The sequence below is a fragment of the Dryobates pubescens genome, chromosome 13 (assembly GCF_014839835.1).
Source record: "Dryobates pubescens isolate bDryPub1 chromosome 13, bDryPub1.pri, whole genome shotgun sequence".
In the NCBI taxonomy this organism is placed as follows: domain Eukaryota; kingdom Metazoa; phylum Chordata; class Aves; order Piciformes; family Picidae; genus Dryobates; species Dryobates pubescens.
This window is the reverse complement of record NC_071624.1, coordinates 13910173-13929537: the sequence shown is the minus strand read 5'-3', so window position 1 is coordinate 13929537 and position 19365 is coordinate 13910173. Positions and strand designations below refer to the sequence as shown.

At 44.9% G+C, this 19365-nt stretch overlaps 2 protein-coding genes across 2 annotated transcripts in view; one reads left to right on the top strand and one right to left on the bottom strand.

Annotated features, from left to right (window-relative positions):
- Positions 1-554: 554 nt before the first annotated feature.
- Positions 555-11916, bottom strand: ZMAT3 (zinc finger matrin-type 3). The gene is made up of 6 exons (XM_054166783.1): positions 11803-11916; positions 7442-7767; positions 5833-5952; positions 3986-4152; positions 3774-3874; positions 555-2491 (listed from the first exon to the last, which is right to left on the bottom strand). The coding sequence occupies exons 2-6, from the start codon at positions 7709-7711 to the stop codon at positions 2280-2282; spliced, it is 870 nt and encodes a 289-aa protein (XP_054022758.1). The 5' UTR covers positions 7712-7767; positions 11803-11916; the 3' UTR covers positions 555-2279.
- A 2463-nt stretch (positions 11917-14379) lies between these two features.
- PIK3CA (phosphatidylinositol-4,5-bisphosphate 3-kinase catalytic subunit alpha) overlaps positions 14380-19365 on the top strand; it is a 41665-nt gene continuing 36679 nt past the window's right edge. Inside the window, exon 1 of the mRNA XM_054166784.1 lies at positions 14380-14854. The gene's annotated coding sequence lies outside the window, so the exon portion shown is untranslated. The remainder of the gene's footprint in view (positions 14855-19365) is intronic.

Sequence of the window (19365 nt, the reverse complement as noted above, 5' to 3'; positions counted from 1 at the left end):
GGGGGGAAAAAGCTGAGAAGAGATTTTTTGCAAGGGGAGTGTTCCTCAACACTGCACAGAGGGGGAGCCAGGGGCAGGAAAGCACAGAAGAAACAGACTTACAAGATGTCATGACTGCTCAGTTAGTGCTTCGCAACCTGGGCACCTGTCCTCCTACCTTCTAACATTCTCCAGTGTACAAACTAATTGCGCGTTGCACAAAGGTGGGGAGGAAATCCCATTCAAGAAGATGTCCACTGACCTACCTGAATCAGCAGGGCAATGACTAATATAGAATGATGCAGGGGGCTGGTTTTGACTACTGTGCCTGGATTTCAGAAGGCTGCATCAAGGTTGTATGGCTACCTGATGCCTCAGGTAGCTAAAGATAACAATACTCAATTTCTGAGGAGTAGCCAAGGACAACACACTTTCTCGAGGTGAACTAGAAAGATGGGTTCAAACTATCTACATTTTGTGTTAGTTTGCTCATTTTCTTTTGATTTTTTTTCTTTTTTTAAGGCAAGCAGGAAGTCCTTCTGGAATGCAAGAGGCAGGATCAAAATGGCAAAAAAAAAACCAAAATAAAAAGGGAGTGGGAGAGCTACCTTCAACACTATACACTAAGTAGAATTTGTCCTTGGTAAAATGCTACTGAAACCAATGGAGCTGCTTGTTAATTCGGTGTTCTACCTAATGAGGAGTGAGAGGCAAGCTTCCTTTACCCCCTCTCTGCACCTGCCACTGAAGTCAATGGAGCTGTACCAGCGTACAGCGGTAGCAGCACAGTGGTGAATCAGGTCCGACAGAGGTTACCTACAAGCTGCACTTGCCACTGGAGCCAGTGTTTTAGAAACACTGTGAATTAGATTCCAATCAGCTCCTCCCACATAGCCAAATGAGCAGAAGAAGAAGTCAGCCCTACTTCTCTTTATCCCCTTTCTACTTTTGCTGAGGAAAATCAAAACAGACACAAACCTTCTGGGTTTGTCTGCACTTAAAAAGTTGCTTAACAAGTTTCATGAATTCCTCTGCATGGCCAAAAAGCTGTTACTCCAACCATCATTACCTCTCACACTTACATCCTACCTAACTTTGGATTTTGATGGTCCCTAAAACATTGACATTCACATCAAGGAATGGAATTAAAACCCATCCTGAGATGGGAAAAGAAAGAGGGGGAAAATTCATCCACTATTGGTAGCTCTAGTCTAAAGGAGCAGCTCAGCTCTCTTCTATAAGACCCATTGGGTTTTGTCCAGGGAATGGCATGGAAGCGAGACATACCAGTGTCTAACAGACACTGTTATGGACCCCAAGGTCCAAACAGCCCCCCTCTGCTAAAGCAATAGAGCTGCAGGCCAGAGATCAACATTTACTCTCTTCTGCAACAGTATGCAAAGAAATTACAGCTGACAGCTCCTTCCAACCTATTCTCAACCTTACTCAGTCTAAGGCAGAATCAGAACAGAGCACATCTCATCTGAGCAGCTTTGCTTTTGGATTCACTTCATTAAGCCACTGAGGTCCCCAGAGACACTCTTCAGGGAGATGAGACACACCCATGGTGCATTAAGATGCTCAGCCAACGACACTGAGAATCTCTTTCCATTGTTAACTGTTGGAAAAGAGTATTTCCAAATGGGGTTAATCACCTGATATCCAATGCCAGATGTTCCAAATGAAGTCTGCATCTCAGAGGAAGCAGTAAGAGGCAAGACTCTCCAAGCAGGAGAGGTAGGCAGAGCCTTTCTACAAGGATGTAGAAAGAACCTACTCTGGGCTGTAATGGAGGCCACGAGCAGCAATTTGTGGACAAGTACACCACCTAATTCACACATTCACAGGCCCAATTCCTGCCCCTCTTTTACAAGCTGCCCAGAGATTCAGTCTGCTGTAGGGAGGCATTCTGGAGCACCGCTCTGTGGTGCACAAAGAGGGGAGTGGGCTTGCACATGGTCCATCTGTGTGGTAGAATCACAGAAGTTCCCAGCACTTCCTGAGCTTTGCATATTCATGCAGAAGGCTGAGAAGGCAACAAGAGTCCTCCCCACCACTCAATACAATTAAGAGCCTTAGATAATTAGCAAACAAACATCAAAAACACTTCATGTCCTGCACAGCATCATCCTGCCAACTATGACAGAAAAAAAAATCTAACCATACCATTAAGTTTGCAGGTGTTACATGTATAGCTCGAGAGCATACTCCTATCAAATGGAGCACAAAGCAGGGCATGTGGCAAACAGCAGGCAAGAGACAAGCTGCTCTAGTTGCAAACTACTACCAAGGGTGGCGCATCATTGTACATAGCCTAGGTTCTCCATCTCGCTCCGGTACCGCTGTTCGGACACTTTGCTTTTATGCTGTTTGCTTTCTAAGTGCTGTCTGAACTCCATCTCCTCGCTGGCCCCCGCGTTGCACATGGAGCAGTAGAACTGGCCACTGGGGGTGACACACATGGCCAGATCCCGAGGAATCCGCTGGCGTGAACGGGGATTGAAGTAGGGACCTGAGGAGTCAACAGAAAAGCCTGGTTTATCCATAAGGAAGAAAAGCTCGAAGCAGCTCAGTGACAATTTTTAAGTCCACCAAAATGATTAAAAAGCAGCCAAAGATTAGCTTCTTTTACTGAACTTTATTTTCTCACATGACTTCTCCACTGAGATCCAGATGTACAGGGCTGTAGCACACAGGGGAGCAGTACTTGCTGTTGTTTTCTAAAGCAGCAGAGCAGGCTTACTGCCCCAATCTTACAAAAACTCAACAGGAGTCTAATAATTTAAGTGATAAATCAATCTTTTTTTTTTCCTCAACCTTTCAATTCCAGAATTGGAACAATCTCTGGATTAGAATATGCTGCCTCAATTTTCTATATTTTCTATATAATTATCACTTTGTGATAATTATACTTTAAAAGATTTATCTTTTCCACGTGGCAGTGGCTAGAATGGCACAATTAAAGCAAGCTTCATCAGAAATCAGGCTTTCAGCTAATATACGTAACACAACTTGAAAAAAGAAACAGATGCTGGGATGGACACCATAAAACACACTTTACATAGAATACATAGCATAAACCAGGTTGGAAGAGACCTTCAAGATCATCACGTCCAACCCATCAACCAATCCAACACCACCTAAACAACTAACCCATGGCACCAAGCACCCCATCAAGTCTCCTCCTGAACACCGCCAATGATGGCGATTCCACCACCTCCCCCGGCAGCCCATTCCAATGGGCAATCACTCTCTCTGTATAGAGCTTTTTCCTAACATCCAACCTAAACCTCCCCTGGCACAGCCTGAGACTCTGTCCTCTTGTTCTGGTACTGGCTGCATCACAGCAAAGAGGCAAAGCTAGCATCTAACACCTGAGGAAGGACTCCACTCTAGGAACAGATGGTCTTAGAGGGAGGCTAACATGCTCTCTCATTCCGGTCATGGGAGTGCAAGTACAGGTTGATGTGCTACAGTAGGAGTCAAAGCACCTGGCCACTTGCCAAGGAAATAAAGCAAGAAAACTGTCGCCATTTAGAGCAGCCTTAGAGACAGGCAGATGGCAAATTAAGTTACAAACTGAGAAACTGAACTAACAAGCAGGCTGACAAAACAAAGCAACTTTAGCAGCTGGGGAAAAAAAAACCATGCAGACACGAATGCTCAGCAGAGCTAGGACTAGCTCTTTTTGCTACCTGTCTCTGCTAAAACAGAATGCAGAAACAGAAGAAAACCAAGCCTGTTTATTATTCATTATCATGCAAACTATAGAACAGATGCAAGCTCCCAGTTACCTGTGTTGTTTTGAACTGTATATATATTTCTTCTGTTTTGCATCATCTTATATTCGTTCCCTTCTTTCCTTGCTCTCCGTTTGCCTAGTTCTGATGCATCCCTGAAGATTAAACAGATATGAACAGCTGTAATTCAAGAGTTTTCTGAGACAAAGACTGCCAGAGACACTGCCACATGCTTTTAGCCTGAGCGTGAAGTTAACAATACCTACGAGAACGAGTTATTCTGTGCTTCTGCGAGGCGCAGCCGTTTGGCATGATTTTTCCCTTGGTAGTGAGCCTGTGCCACAGCCGGAGAGCTAAACGAGGCATCACAAAGCTTGCAGTAATCGTTCTCTGTGGCCAAGATCACTCTGCCACCTGGTTTACTGGATCCCATCTAGCAGCAAAGGGAAAGACAGCAAGTGAAACACGAGGTTAAACTGTTGAAATATCGGAATCACAGAGACTGAGTGCAGTATCATCTTGATCAAGCAGCAAGAGAGCTGGAATTAGAGCATATGGATTAGGACATTTAAGCACTCCCCGAACTGTTCTTAAAAACCCTTCACTCTCCCTGCCTCAGCGTCTAGGAGACTCTGCAAATTCCTTGAGATCTAAGAGAGGAAAAGCAATCTGAACAAATACCCTGTGCCCCTGCAATAGCTACAGAGGCTTGTTTCCATCACAGCCACGATGCTTCTGACTGCTGCGACTTTCACACTGAGGAAGACCCTCTGAAAGGTAAAAGCGCTTCTGCCTCCTGAATACAGTGTATCTAATCTCTCCACAGTGCTCTGTCTCTACACAGCTCCCTGACCACAGAGTTGCCTAACCTCTGATCCCGATGGAGGACACCTCAATCAAGTCTTCAAAGGAAGGACCCAGGCTCAGGTGAGTAGCTCTTGCCATATGAAGGACACCTTGCTGTCTAGCGAGACAGACCAAACACAGATCAGAGCAGCAACCATGCCTCCTCAGTGTGTACCATCCACAGAAAAGTGTCTTGTAGACAGTGCAGCAGCAGCCATTCATACACGCAGCCATGTCACTGCAGCACTTCCCAAGTCAAATGTCTTTCTCATGTCCTCTGATATTGCTCAAGCTCACAGACACACACAATTCCGACTTCTATATTACAACGTGAATCCTCACATAGCCCCAGTGTGGTCTTTTTATTGCCATGGATGATTTTCTCCATTAAAAAAAAAAGTATCATATTATCATATATCCCAACAGGTACAGCACCCAAGTCCCAAAACCTAGCGTTGGACTCAACTCTCTCTCAACTGAGTTTTGTGAACCACGGTTACTTTACATGGGACTGAGTCTCCCTCTGGAGGCTCCAACAGCAGGTATAACAGTCTGCCACTCATGGCAAATGCTCTTTGCTTTTCTACAGACAGCAAAGATTTATGCTGTGGGAAATGACAAGCACAGCTTCCATCCCTGCACCATCACACACAAGAGCCAGGTTAGCTGTTAAGTCCCAGGACAATCAGAAATGATGAATTCTAGAAGAAAGCAAAAATCATCTCCTCTGCCTCTAATGCGTCCAACACATCCAGAATTAACCTGGATCACTAGGGGAACAATCCATTCACCCTACATACAGGAATGAGTACTTCAAAAAGAACAACAAAAGAGAAATTAGCTTAACAGCCCTGGGCAATGGGTGTAGGAGCGCCTAAGCACTTTTTCCATGTAGGCTTCCCTTCATATAATGGAGTGATGATGCCATGCCCTTGTGTCCAAATCCAACTCCAATAATGCTGTTTTATACCTGCCCTTAAACAACCCTAATCAGCAGCACATCAGACTTACCTAGGAGACAAAGTATTTGCCATACAGAAATACAACTTTTCAAGTCCAGTACTCTGCTGCAAGAGCAGATCAGTATCTGCACCTTCAAAGGAAAGCAAACAGCTCACTCACAACAGGCTATTTCCATCCTGTGCCACCACAAGGAAAACTCCCAGCTCTGTGCAGTAATCCTCAAGACGCAAGTTCTAGCTATCCTTGCTGGAGGGTAGGAGACATGTAAGCAGCAGGTGATCACAGTCACCTTCTCCTGCCTTACCTGAGCTGGATGGGAGACAACCTGAGGTGGGGCAGGCTCCACCGAATTGCTCATTCTGGCAGGTGCCGGACAGCTATTGGCCGCATAGTAATTTCGGAGTTTCTTACTGTGGTTTTTACCCTGCAAAGAGAACCCAAATTAATGGTTGTCCTAATAACAGTATCTTACACTGAAAGCAAAAAGATCCAGAGACCGAAATGAGAAAGTGGTCACGAAGTTGCCACCCCACACGTCACTCAGAAAATAACAGCTCTGGACTTGAGAGACGCTGGCACCCTCCCCTTTCTGTAAAATACTCATCACCTAGCATTTTCTCAAATCAGTAGGTTTACAATTAGTTCCTCTATCCATTTCCATTTCATTTCAAACTAGTATTTTGTATTTTAAACATGAAGCATTAACTGCTTTGCATAGCTTTTTGAGAAGCTTCAACGCACACACCGACACTTTATGTGGTTGCAAGCATGAGTTAACCATGAGATTGAACTCAATAAAGCCTTCTTCCTATTTTATTCTCTCTTGGAAAATACACACTGTAGTTCTTTTTCATGTTTTGAAAGGCTGACAGAGATACATGAGAGTATGTATATGCATAAATGCAAGTTATGTACTACAAATGCACTTCTCTCTCTTCATGGCAGAAATATTCCAGAAATCAGATGCTGAAGCGTAACACTAATTCAACCTCCCCCTTCACTGGCATGATACCACTTTTTCCAGGGGCAACAGTAAACCTGAGATTTGGGTCTGATGTCCTGAGAATGTCAAACATCCTCTTGCATTTGTTGGTAGTGAAAGTTATTATCTCCACATGACACACAAACATGGCACTGTTAAGAGAAGGTACTAGTACAATGGGGTAAAATAAAACTATGACATATTCAACCTCCCAGCAAAGAATCACATGCAAGTAGGTCCTATTTCAGACAGGTTAACCAGACCAGTTGGAACAAAATTTGGTCTGAACTGGTTCAGCTGATGCAAAAGTTTGCATAAATGGCCCCACCAACAGATCAGCTGTTGTGCATAATCTCAGGAAGGAGGCAGACAGCAGCAGCTCCCTTTCTTAACTGCCCTGCTGGATCCAGCAGAAAACATCTGTCCAGGCCCTATGAAATCATGTCCGTGGAATCGGAAGCTCTATCAGAGTGTACAGGTAGAAAATAGATCGCATAAAACAATAGAAAATTAGGAGTGCCTGCATTTTCACCCATGTCACCACGGTACTACTTCTCTGTGCCTGTGGACAAAGTTTCCACAACATGCTCCAGTGATGACACCTTAAATGAAAGCACTGCAGCATACCTGGACAAACAGAAAATTCAAGCAGGGTGAAGACATGTCTAAAGAGCAGTTCTAGCCACAGCTTTCAGTGCAGTAGATGGTAGAGGTAGCTTCAGATGAGCTAACTCAAATGCTGCTTCTGCAGCCACCTCAACAAAGCACTCAAAACCCCCTTGAGAAACTGTTAGTCCTCGTGTATAAGCCCACACTTAGCTCTGTGCTACCACAGCAACGCTACTGGCAATGAATGTGCTGGTACAGGTGTGTCTGCACAAGCTGCAGATGCAGCAGCCCCAAGCACTCTGCCTCCTGCTACTCTCCTTACCTGGTAATGAGCCTGGGCTTGTTGTGCCGAATTCAGAGTGACATTGCACAGCTTACAGCAGAGGGGCTTACATAGTTCTTCCAGCATAGGGTCCTGCTCCTCCACCTTTGCAACCTCCTCTTCTTGTGTGTGATGAATTGAAGGCCCCAGTCCTTGAGATTTTGGTGGGGACAATGGTGAGCTGGCTCTTGGCCTTGTAGCCACTGACATAGGAAGAGATGAAGGCTTCTCAGGATGAGGAAGAAGTCCTGCTTGCTGTAGAAGAATCATTGGCCGTGAAGACTGTGAGCATGCTACTTCTGAAGGATGAGGAGTCTTCTTCAGATCTAGATCAGAGAGACACAAATGCTGAGGTAAGCACCACTAACAGGAATATCAACAATCCAGGGCACAACTTCCATAACTTCCCAACTTCTGCTTCCAAGGAGGATGAAGTCAGTTTCTAACAGCTTACCCCACATGAAGAGCAGCATCCCAGACAGCCAGGGCCCAATGAGAAGATATCTATATAAGTGGATGGCAGTCCAAAATGTAGTTGTTATACTCCATGGCACCTTCCTGGACGGGTGAAGATTCCTAACCACTATAGTACCTGACCCACAGCACACACATCTCACTGCTGCACGACCACTAGGATGTGACGTGCAACACACACAGCACACAAAGCACCATTAATGGGAGGAATACTCCTGTGAGCCACATCTTCTTCTGACAGCCTAAAGAAATATTACAATGCATTACTGGTACTGATGGCTTTAAAAGAGCCCAAGTATTTCAAAGATAGATTTTCTTTATACATAGGTAGATATAAAATACACACATGCAACTCAAATATTCACAAAGACTTTCCTGAGGAAAGATATTCTACAGTAAAGTTTTCTCATGTAAGCCAACAAAAGGCAAAGAATGAGAGCCAGGGTGAGCACACCTTTTCCACAGTCACCTCCCAAGGCTTCTCTTCCATGATCTTGTCCAATGACCTTGAGCTATTTCTTGTGTTTCCTTTAGTAACTACAACCAATGCAACATTTAAAGCTGTAGCTCCTGCTTCTGCAAAATAGAGAGCTTATCCCATGTTAACCTTTATTCAATTATTTCTCAGTTAATGCAAGGTTTTTTTTGAACTAACCCTAGATTTCCAACAAAGGTTTCTGAGAGGCTTATTTAATTAAAGTTTCTAAATCACATCTAAAGCCCAGAATGAACATCTCCAGGATAATGCAGCATAGTGATATGACAAATCAAAGCACAGCTACTTTTGTTAATTTCTTATTAGCTTCTTATCATAACAAATCCTGTTCACTGCTACACTGGGATGGAGGGAAGCATTATTTTGGCCTTTGCAGATCACTTGCAACTAAGACTGCACTGGTAGCAACCATGTTTATGCTATGGGATACGTTCACTTGTTTAAGCAAATAGTGAGCCACATCTACATTTTAAAACAACACTTCTGGGAAATTATGGAAAGACAAATTAAATATGGCATAGGCACTTTGTTCCTAAGTCACTTTTGAAAACAGAATCTGACTTCAAAGGCATTTAGGAACCTGGAGAAGCAGATAGCATTTATCTGGGATAACTTCTGGGATTTTCAATCTGCTAAAATTAGCAGGAGATAAATACCTTGCTATATTCAAGCTCTAGCAAATCCTAGCTGATGTCTGCATTTTGAGGTACTGTATTACCTTTCACAGTGTAGCCCCAGAGAAGTCTATATTCTATTAGGAAAATTGTAGAAGAGAGGGGAAAAAAAAGATTAAAAAATTTAAATCACTGGGAGTTAAGCACTGAAGTGACACAAACATCTCTGAACTATTTACCTCTAAAGCCAGACTGCCAAATAATACAAGATTGGAGACTATATAGTTATTACTAGTAAATAAAAGTGGAGGGGAAAAAAAGGAACAATTGCATTGCCTTGGGGACAAGCTTTTAAGAAAGTAAATGACCCACCAGGAGTTTTCATGTTTTTAAACAGCCCTCTGCCACCAAGGCTCTGTGAAATTCCAGAAGAACTACACTTAACATCATGCTGCTATAAAAAACAAAATCAAAACCAGCAGCATGAAAACTAATTGAAACAAGATAAAATGGAATCCATGACAAAGAAGGAAGAGGAAACACGGGAAAGGCAAGGTACAAATTATCCATCAGCACTGTAAATTCTTCTTCCCAACTTCCAGCTTGCATATTCCTGCTTAAGCAAAACTACAGGAAGAGATTTTGCTATCTTTAGTTTCCTCCAGCAGTACTCTGTAGACAGTCTAATCAATTTCAGTGGGGCTATGGATAGAACAAGTTCATATTCATGATGGTTAAATATATCATAATGCAGGTCTATCAAGGCACTTCAGATCAACTATGCAAGCAGGTAAGCATGCCATCCAATTTCTGGGTTTTATTACACCAACATAATGGGCCTCTTCCCTTAAAATGGGAGTAAATTATAGCCAAATACTTCATAAAGCAATATAGAGATCTAAAGTAAATGGCAATTGGGATCTATCTGTTTAATTTTGCATGAGTGTTTGTTGCATCAAGTCTTCCATAACGCAACTGTCACGGATGAGATTTGTCACAGACAAGATAGGACACAGTGCTTACAGGTTCTGCATCCACAGGGGAAAGGATACAATGCAATATTCTTAGAAAATCTTTACTTGCAAGGCCATTTACTGTTTCTTAAAAGCAAACAGTAGTCTGAAGATAAAATTAAAGCCGTGTGGGTTATTTTTAAATTAGAACCATTCGACCCTGGCATATGCAACTCCAATTTTCTTCTGATGGTGATCTTTCATCACTGAATTATACTCAAATTATGTTGATTCCTTCTCACATTAAAAAAAAAAAAAAAAATTAAAAATCACCCAAATTCAGCTTCTTTTCATGTCCTTTTAACTTCCACTGCTGGTTGCTACAGATATTCCGTCCAGAAGGTAATAGGACATATTTGACTCCTCCTTTCCCTTCACATGAGAAGCTGCAAACTCTTTGCATTACAGAACAGCAAAGGAATGAGGAACCTGCATCACCTGAGACAAAGGTAGAGCCCAAGGCAAGGTAAGAACCTGCAGTTATTCCAGGGTGAGCTGCAAAGATATTCTGCCTCAAGACAGCTTCTCAGATTTCAGCCATGCCTCCTCCTACATGCCATATGGGCTAGGATATACTTCCACCCAGTGCCGGTTGTCCCCGGGTGGGTGCAAGGGAGACAGGCATGCAGCCCTCCTCACTACTTTCAGGTTGGGGATCTGAAGGAGGAGACCCAGTCTCCATGCCTTGAGCACCACAGTCTGGTAATACTCAGGCACTGCTGGTGGCACAGGTAACAGGAAGTAACCTCCATAGCTGTCACCAGCAGAGTTCTGGGAAAGGAACTGGTCTGGCCTCAAATCTGAGCACTATTTAATGGGGAAGGTACATATACAATGTGCACTTCATCTGTCATAAGTGTAAAGACATCCATGTGACATGTGTTCCCACCACAATTGCTTTTTAAATGCAGGTGAAGCAACTAACAACAGTGGTAGAAATCTATACAATGATGAACAAGTTCTGTGTTTGTGGATTTTTTTTGAAGACAAGAAATATTTCTCAGGTCCACTCGTATTTCAAAACACTGACATGACTTAACCTAACTTTGCCAGAAAGTTTACCTTTGGCCACAGCCTTGGCTTAAAGAACTCACCCTGAAAAGCTAGGTCATTTCATGATGCTCCAGGGATCAAAGACAGTGCACCAAAACAAACATATCATGTACAACTCCACCCCAAGGTGCAGGGCCTACTAACCCTCTGCTGATAAAGACACATATTGAGTAATGCAGAAACAGAGGGCATTTACCATCTTTTACATCAACGGGGTACCAGAAATCACGGTGTAAATGCAAGCAGGCATTTCCGCAAAGTTGCATGCCTTGCAGTCTTGGTGATGCAAGCTAAGGGGAAAGGGAAAAACAAACAAAACAAAAACAAAAACCAAAAAACCCAAACCAACAAAAACCCAAAACCAAACAAAAAAACCCACACAAAACCAAACAACCAAAGCCCCGGTACCTACTATCTCGGAACAAGCGCAACCAGGGCAAGAACTGAAGGCACCAATACACAATTCTGGAAAGGCAGAAACAGAATCAGCCTAGAGAGGCAGATACAGACACCCCCGGCACCGAAGCAGCCTAAGCCTCCCCACACAGGGCAGAACGTGTTGCGAGCCCCTCGTTACACCGTACCGACAGGCCAAGCCAGCCCTCAGCCCTGGTGAAAACCCAGCGCCCCCACCCGCCGAGGCGGGGGCTATGTGCCCCCCGGACACAACCCCAACCCCCCTGCGCCTGCTCACCCCTGTGGGGCACCTACCACGCCGGCGGGAGCTGCGGCCCGTGGCCCCGGCCCTCCACGCCGCTTCCCCCCGCGCAACTTCGGCCGGTCCCCAAGGCCGCAGGAGGGCCGGGGCCGCCGGGCAGGACTGGGACCAGCTGCAGGAAGTGACCGCAGCGCGGCGGGGCGGGGCCGGACCGGCGGCGGGGCGGGGCGGGCTCCGAGTCCGCTGACTGCGCACCGGTGCTGCCGGTGCCACGGCTGAAGGGTTGGTTCCGCCTGGGAGGGAGTTGCCATGACAGCAGCAGCTGCCCCACTCTTGCTGCAGCCCTGCAGCGCTCGGAATGTGGGGGTTAGGGCATATTTTAGCGCACAGAGAACTCACCTGGAGCACTATCCAGCTCTGGAGTCCTCAGCACAAAAGAGCCATGGACCTGTTGGAGCGGGTCTGGGGCAGGCTGCCAAAGTGATCAGAAGGCTTGGAGCACCTCTCCTTTGAAGGAGGGCAATAAGAGTTGGGGTTGTGCAGCCTGGAGATAGAAGGCTCCAGGGACACTTTTTTTGCAGCCGTCCAGTAGGTAAAGAGGGCCTAGAAGAAAGAAGGGGACAGACTTTTTAGCAGGGCTCACTTTTTAGTGGGGTGATAGTTATAAGCTAAGAGGGGAGATTTAAACTAGATATAAGGAAGAAAATATTTACCACGAGAGTGATGAAACACTGGTGCAGGTTGCACAGGGAGGAGTAGAAGCCCCATCCCTGGCAGCATTCCAGGTCAGACTGGGCAGGACTCTGAGTAACCTGTTCTAGTTGTATATGTCCCTGTCCACTGCATAGGATGTTGAACCAGATGACCTTTAAAGATGACCTTCCAACCCAAACCATGCTATGATTCTGTGTGACCGGGTCGCATCGCTGGCCATACTCATTTCCTCTCCTGAACCACCTAGCTGCTGGCTCCTCAGATCTGATTGGTTTTGAAACAATCTCACACAAACGTTCAGTCACTGAAACACTTTTTGCCATTAGAAGCCAAAATGCACTTGAAAAGTTGTTCCAAATATTTAACTGCTCAATGATGGTTTTGCACAGGGTAATTTTTTTTTTTCCTTTTGGTACCTTCTGATTTTGACAGCAAAAGGTGCAATTAATCTGGATTTTTTAATGTATAAACATCTTCAGTTTACTCTTGCTGTTCATAGCCAAAGTGAGTTAATCTCCCATCAAGGCACCAAGGATGGCAGCACAGGCCTCATCCTCATGCTTTGGCCACCCTGTTTTGAAGCCTATGGTGTTTCTGTTGATTTTCTCCCATTTCATTACAACAGGAGAAGTCACTACAAGCTGAGACCATCACCAAGACTTTATGGTAGCAATCAGCTAACCTACCTGGGAATCCATTAGTTAGCCTCACTGTTTTCTGTGAGATCCTAAACAACTTCCCATTTATCAGAGACCTCACTACAGGCTGGAGTCACAAAACCATGGTAATTTGTACAAGCAGCAATGGGGTACATTTTGCCATGACCTGTGAGACTGGTGCTCCTGCTAATGACTGGAGTTCCCTGTGGCAACTCAGCCTGGCCAAGGCTGCAAATTTGGTCCTGTGCTGGGCCCTGGGCCAAAATCTCAAAGAAGATAATTAATCAACACTCTCACCACCTGGCTCCAAAAGTTGCTTATGCTATCACTTCCACTGAGAGAATAAATATCACATCAAACCCAGAGTGATTAACTAAGGTGCCTGAAAGATTAATCCTTGTCACCTCCTTCTTGTCATCACCTCAGTCTGATCCTCACTTGTTGGGTCTTGTTGGCTTTCATCAAGCTAATCCAGCCCAGTGCTCTCACTTCAGGCCCTGAAGCCCCAAAACTCCAGGGAGTAGTCATCTGTTATCTATGCTCTTTGTAAGTCTTTTCACTTGTTAGGCCACTCTTAACAAAAATCCCAGATTGACATATAGTGACTACATCCCAGCAGTAGCTCAAATCATAGTATCTTAGAATGGTTTGGGTTGGAAGGGACCTTAAAGCCCAAGCTCCAACCCCCTGCCATGGGCAGGGACACCTTCCACTAGACCATGCAACCTGGCATTGAACCCTTCCAGGGATGGGCCATCAATAACTTCTCTGGGCAACCTGTTCAGTATCTTACCAGCCTCACAGTGAAGAAATGTTCCTTACATCTGATCCAAATCTCTTTGTTTGAAACCGAACACTTTCAGTTTGAAACTGTTACCCCTCGTCCTATCCCTACAGTCCCTCCCCATCTTTCCTACAGGCCTTTGAAGAAAACTCTTTGTGTTGCTGTTGACCCAACAGGGAAACGGGACCACACAGGACTCGGTTGGTCAAATCCGTTCCTCCCAACTGCAGGTGCTGAAGAGCGTTAATGAGTTTATGATAATAAACGGGACAGAAGCACCGCCAGGTGGGTCCACGTCGTGCCGCAGCGTCACCTTGGGGCAGAACGAGCCCGTTACTCTTTTGTAAGCTTGCAGCCGGCTCACCTCCCGGGCTGTAATCATGCGGCACCGTCCGCTCCGCCCACGGGACCGCGGACGCCACAGCGCCTCCCCGCCGCCGCCGCGCTAGGTGGCAGCAGGACACCGAAGCCGGGACTCCGAGGGAGCGGCCCGCGCTGACAGGAAGCCGCAGGCGGACAGCGCGCTGAGGCGGGGCCGGGGCGGCTGCCTCACGGCGCGGTGGCGTCACGCCGCGCCCCGCCACCAGCGCGCGGAGCGCAACTCTGACCCCCTCCCGCCGCGGCGCACGCACACGCTGGCCGCCGCCGCGGGCCCCCTCGCGCCGCGGTTCCACTTCCGGCAGGCGGTGCCATCCTCATCCGGGGTCAGGGCCCCGCTCCCTTCCTGTTATTGCTTGTGCGGGAGGCGCCTCCGTGGGAGCGGTGCGGGGGTAGCCGGTGTTGCTTCCGTCAGCGTCCGTTGGGGGACGGTCACCCGAAGAGGGTGCAGTGGTGGCTGCGGGGCGGTTCAAAGGGTTGTGAGTGCTGCGGGGCGCTGCCCGGCCCAGCCCTGCCCGTTGGGGCGGTGGCTGCGGGCCGGCCCGGAGGCGGGGAGGCCGCTTCTTTGAGGTGAGTGAGGCGGGGGTCGGTGCCGAGTTGTTTGACTCTCCCGTAGTACAGTAGCGCTCTCCGGGGCGTCCCGCAGCGGTGGCTGGGGACTTCCCGGCACTCCGGCCGGGCGGTGGCGAAGGGGAGCGCCGCTTTCTCTAGGCTGCAGGGTGTCTTGCTCGTCTTTGGCAGCCGGAGAGGGAAGCGCGACCCTCGGGTGACTGGGGAGAGAAGTGTAGCGGAGCGCGACTGCGTCTTCCTGGAGGAGCGCTGCGGGGAGGCTTCCCTCGGCTGGGAAGACTTCAAGGCGTTCCTCGCCAGACCCGGGTTTCTAGGTCTCCCCTTGTAGAGACAAGATCTGGGAGAGGAAAACCCCTGGTGGCTTCTTGCTTTCGAATGTGGCTCCCGCCACCCCCGAAACAGAGGTGTCTTCTATAAATATGGTTTAACAGTTCTTGCTATGGAGTGTATGGGGGCTCCCGGTTGGGCTAGCTAATGACACTGGAAGCAGAGCTTCCGACTGGGTGTGTGTATATGAATCGGTGCTATACCCTCCTGTTCCCAGCTGCAGACTGCAGCGGTGTCACATCTGTGCTACCTGTAAAACCGTATTTCTCATTTCCTACTATGCAGAGATACGGGTTTATTGATGTTAAATATGGAACTCTCTCTTATCAGTACTTGTGCAATTGCTAATAGACTGTTAACAAAACTTTGACTAAACTACTACCAACTGCCTGTTTGCTTTTCTTTTGGGGTTTTGTTACTGTTTTTCAGTATTCCTGGAGTTACTAAGTTATCAGACTTGCTACTTCTGTTACTGATATGTTCGTAAATAACTATCTAGCTCTCGTTGACTTCAATGTGGTTGAACAGAAACCGCTTTATAAACAGCGCATACTCAGAACGAGCACAAGGAAAGTACATGTTTAAAAGCAGACAATATAGACTGTAAAGCTTTACATGAGTCTGTTCTGCAGTTATGAGCATTCTGCAGCAAACTTCCAATGAAGTGGTAAACAGAGTTCTGAATCTGGAGTTTGTAGTACTTAATAGGACAGGGTCCAGATTTCTTCTGTTAGTTATTTGTACCCTCGCATCCTTGCTTGAGCTACAAAAGGCATTCAAATTCATCACATTGAATCATTCATCATACTGAATCATTCTTTAATTTCTTTGACCTCACAGTTAATTTATAAAGATGTTCTCATACTTGTTGCTTAACTAACTTCCATGCTGTAGTTCTATAATGCCCTGTAATAATCAAAGTCCACCTCTTGTGCATAAACATAGTTAGTTGCTAGGAATATTCCAGTACTTGGGAAAATGGGATTTAAGAGTTTGTCTACTGTGGGGAGCTGAGTGGATAAGCTGTTCTGAAATAAAGCCACGTGTGAACTTAGAGTTTCACAATGAGTAACTATTCTTGAACAATAACATTGGCAAACTTTTCCAGAGTGGTGAGTTACTTGGAAGCATATTTTAACCAATGTCATCACATAGACCACACATCAACCAAGCTAATAGTGTTTACAGGGGAATTTATGAAACCACACAATCCCTTATGCTATCCTTGAAATATTCTGCTTTTTCATTAAGACAGTAAATATGGCAGCTTAAGAGCTGCCATTGAAATCTGACTAGAGCAGATGCCCTGCATTTCATAGGTGTTAACTTGATGCCATTCTTAGCAACCTGCAGGCAGTGTTTGGAGATTTTTTTGAAAGCACACTAAGCTCAGCCTACAAATCGATGCCGTCAGGTTTTAATTGTTAGGCTGCTTCTATTTGTCCTTCTGTGTTAATGGCAAATTTGTTTTGCTTCTTGTTGCAATTTACTTACATGAATAAGGACACTGACTGTTTGGGGTTTGTGCTCTTTTGTTATTTTTGTTGTTGTTTTTCTGGAGTATTCTTCGGGAAAGGTGGTGTAGCTAAGCTGTTTACAATGCAATTGTGCTTCACTGGAAGTCATAAAGTAGTTCAATACTTAAGTTAACTATTTCTTTGACAGTCTGCTCCTGGTTTCTGGAAGCAAATGGAGATAGTTCTTCCCGAATAACTCACTTCTTAAAAGTTGTTGGAAGTTAGAGAACAGGAATTTCTACAAGGAGTAGGGGGTTTGTGTTTTATCATGAGGCTGTCTCACAAGTATATCATAAAAGGCTTCCAATTAAAGGTGTGATTTTCTTCCAGTAAAGGGTGTTGTCATTTAAAGAATGAACTTCCTGATCATAGCTGTTCCTCAGATTCAGATGTGTAGCATGCAGAAGTTTAAGGCACACATTTAGTCTGCAAAGACTGCCTTCTTAAGACCTGTGCACATAAAGTCAATTAATTACGTAGTTTTCTAGGCTTCTGGTGTATATTCTCAGGGTATCAGGAATACTGGGGTGTCTGATCACCTTCCAAAAATCAGCCACTTCCCCAAAAAAAGCTGTTGCTATTGCTTTTCTTGCTGGTTTTGAAGGAAAGAAAATTTGAATGATGATATATTAATGTAAGAAGTGTTAGGGTCTTGTAGATGGCTATCGTATGTAGGTTTGCTTTGCCCAGTTGAGTATGATAATAAGGATTAACAATGGTTGTAGTGAATAAGACACTTGATTAAACTTTGCTGCTAAGGAGACTGATTTTCATGATTTGTAACTGGAGGTGTGAGGGACAGCGGACATCACTTGCTCCCTATGAGTGTTCTTCTGAAGCTTGTAAACAGGGACTAAAAGCCCTAAGAAACCATAACTGACCAAGTGTACTTGCTGGGAATGTTTTTGAAAAACTAAGCTCAAGAAATAGGAAATCAAAATTCAAACCAACCAGCTTACCTCTGAAATTGAAAGAGAGAACAATGGTGTACTGGTGAAGCTTCCCACCTTTCTGGCATAGTACTAACTTGTAGCAATAGAAGCAAATCATTACTTCAGTCAGTTTAAGAACAGTTGGGTCAAACATAGAACTTCAGGTACAACTATCTGTTATGTGCTTCTTTTACCAGCAGAAGATTAGATATATTTCAAAAGATTGGTTTTGTTTGCAGGTGGCTTTTTGTTTTTCTTCTTGTCTGCTCATTAATGTGTTTCTTTATCTTCATGGGTTTTTATACAGGAAAGCTTTCACTAACAGCTTCCGATTGAACAAATGCTTGCAAGCCAAGCTTTTTAGGATTGTGAACCACAAAGTGTATTTCTCGAATACAGGAGACTTGCTGAGTTGACTAAGATTTACTGTAAAGTTCCCTGAAACTGAGACAGCTGAGTCACGTTATTGGCTGTACATTATGACCCTCTCCTAAGGCAAAGAAACGTAGTGAATCATCCCTTGGGTGTTTTCTCGTAAAGTCTAAACAGAAGAAGGAAAACCAGAACGTTGCCTCCTAGACTGTACATGTCAAAAAACTTACCTGTCCTTTAGACTTGACTGACTTTGTTATTTCCATACTAATTAGTCAGTATTTTGTAGGCACTTAATGTGGCAGTTGATAGTGCTGAATGAATAGAATAGAACAAACCAGGTTGGAACAGACCTTCAAGATCATCGCTTCCAACCTATCGCCCAACCCACCTAAATCAACTAACCATGCAACCAAGCACCCTGTCAAGTCTCCTCCTGAGCACCTCCAATGACTTCTGACCAATGTGTTCCAAGACCATTCCTGATTTAACTCTTGCTGTTAGTTTGGGTTATGGTCCTTCCAGAAGCATACATTTTCTGTTGAGATTGCATTTGTTGTCTTGGAAGTGTCTTCAACTACCAGCTGTTTAGCTGTGGGTCCTTGCAGTGGACACTAAATCAGTACACAAAAACTTATTCCTTGTTGCAACCTTATTTCTTTTAGCTACTAGCAGCCAACAAAGGAACAAGTTCTTGAACATCCGAAAATGCCAGAAATACTGAACATTACTGAAAAGAAAATGTTCAAGTTTCAGTGTTTCATCTGAGACTAATCAGCCATAAGTAGAAATTCTTGCCTGTGCTGTCATCCGAATCAAACACAACAAAACTTTCTGTATATTGGGACTTGGACATCTGACTTGCTAGAAAAGTGAGGAGACTTTGCAAAGGAGAGACTCTGCAAAGGTTTTGGCAAACTAAACACTGAATACTTACTACTTTTGTGCTAGTATTTTTAAGAATGAGCAGAGAGTGAAGGCTGGCTTACCACAAAGAGTGGAGGTGAAATGTTCCATTCTCTAACTCAGCTAATATGCTTTGTGTGATGAATTATTATCCACCTGAAGTTACTTTTCATGAAGGTTGGAAACCACTAACTTTTGACCACAGGCATAGTTTAAAAGATTAAAATTAGCAGCGCTAACATAAGGGGAAGTTTCTAGATAAAGCTAGCTCCCTTTGGGAAACGGGAAGTCCAAACTTCCATTCAGAATACTCTAAAATATGCTTCTGGTGGTCATTAAACTGCTTAGACTATAAGACATCCCACTTATTCTTCATTTTTTGTATTTTTGTTCCCAGATTTTAACAGAATAAAGAGCAAATGTTGTGGCTGGATTTTTAAAAGTGATACTAAGAAAG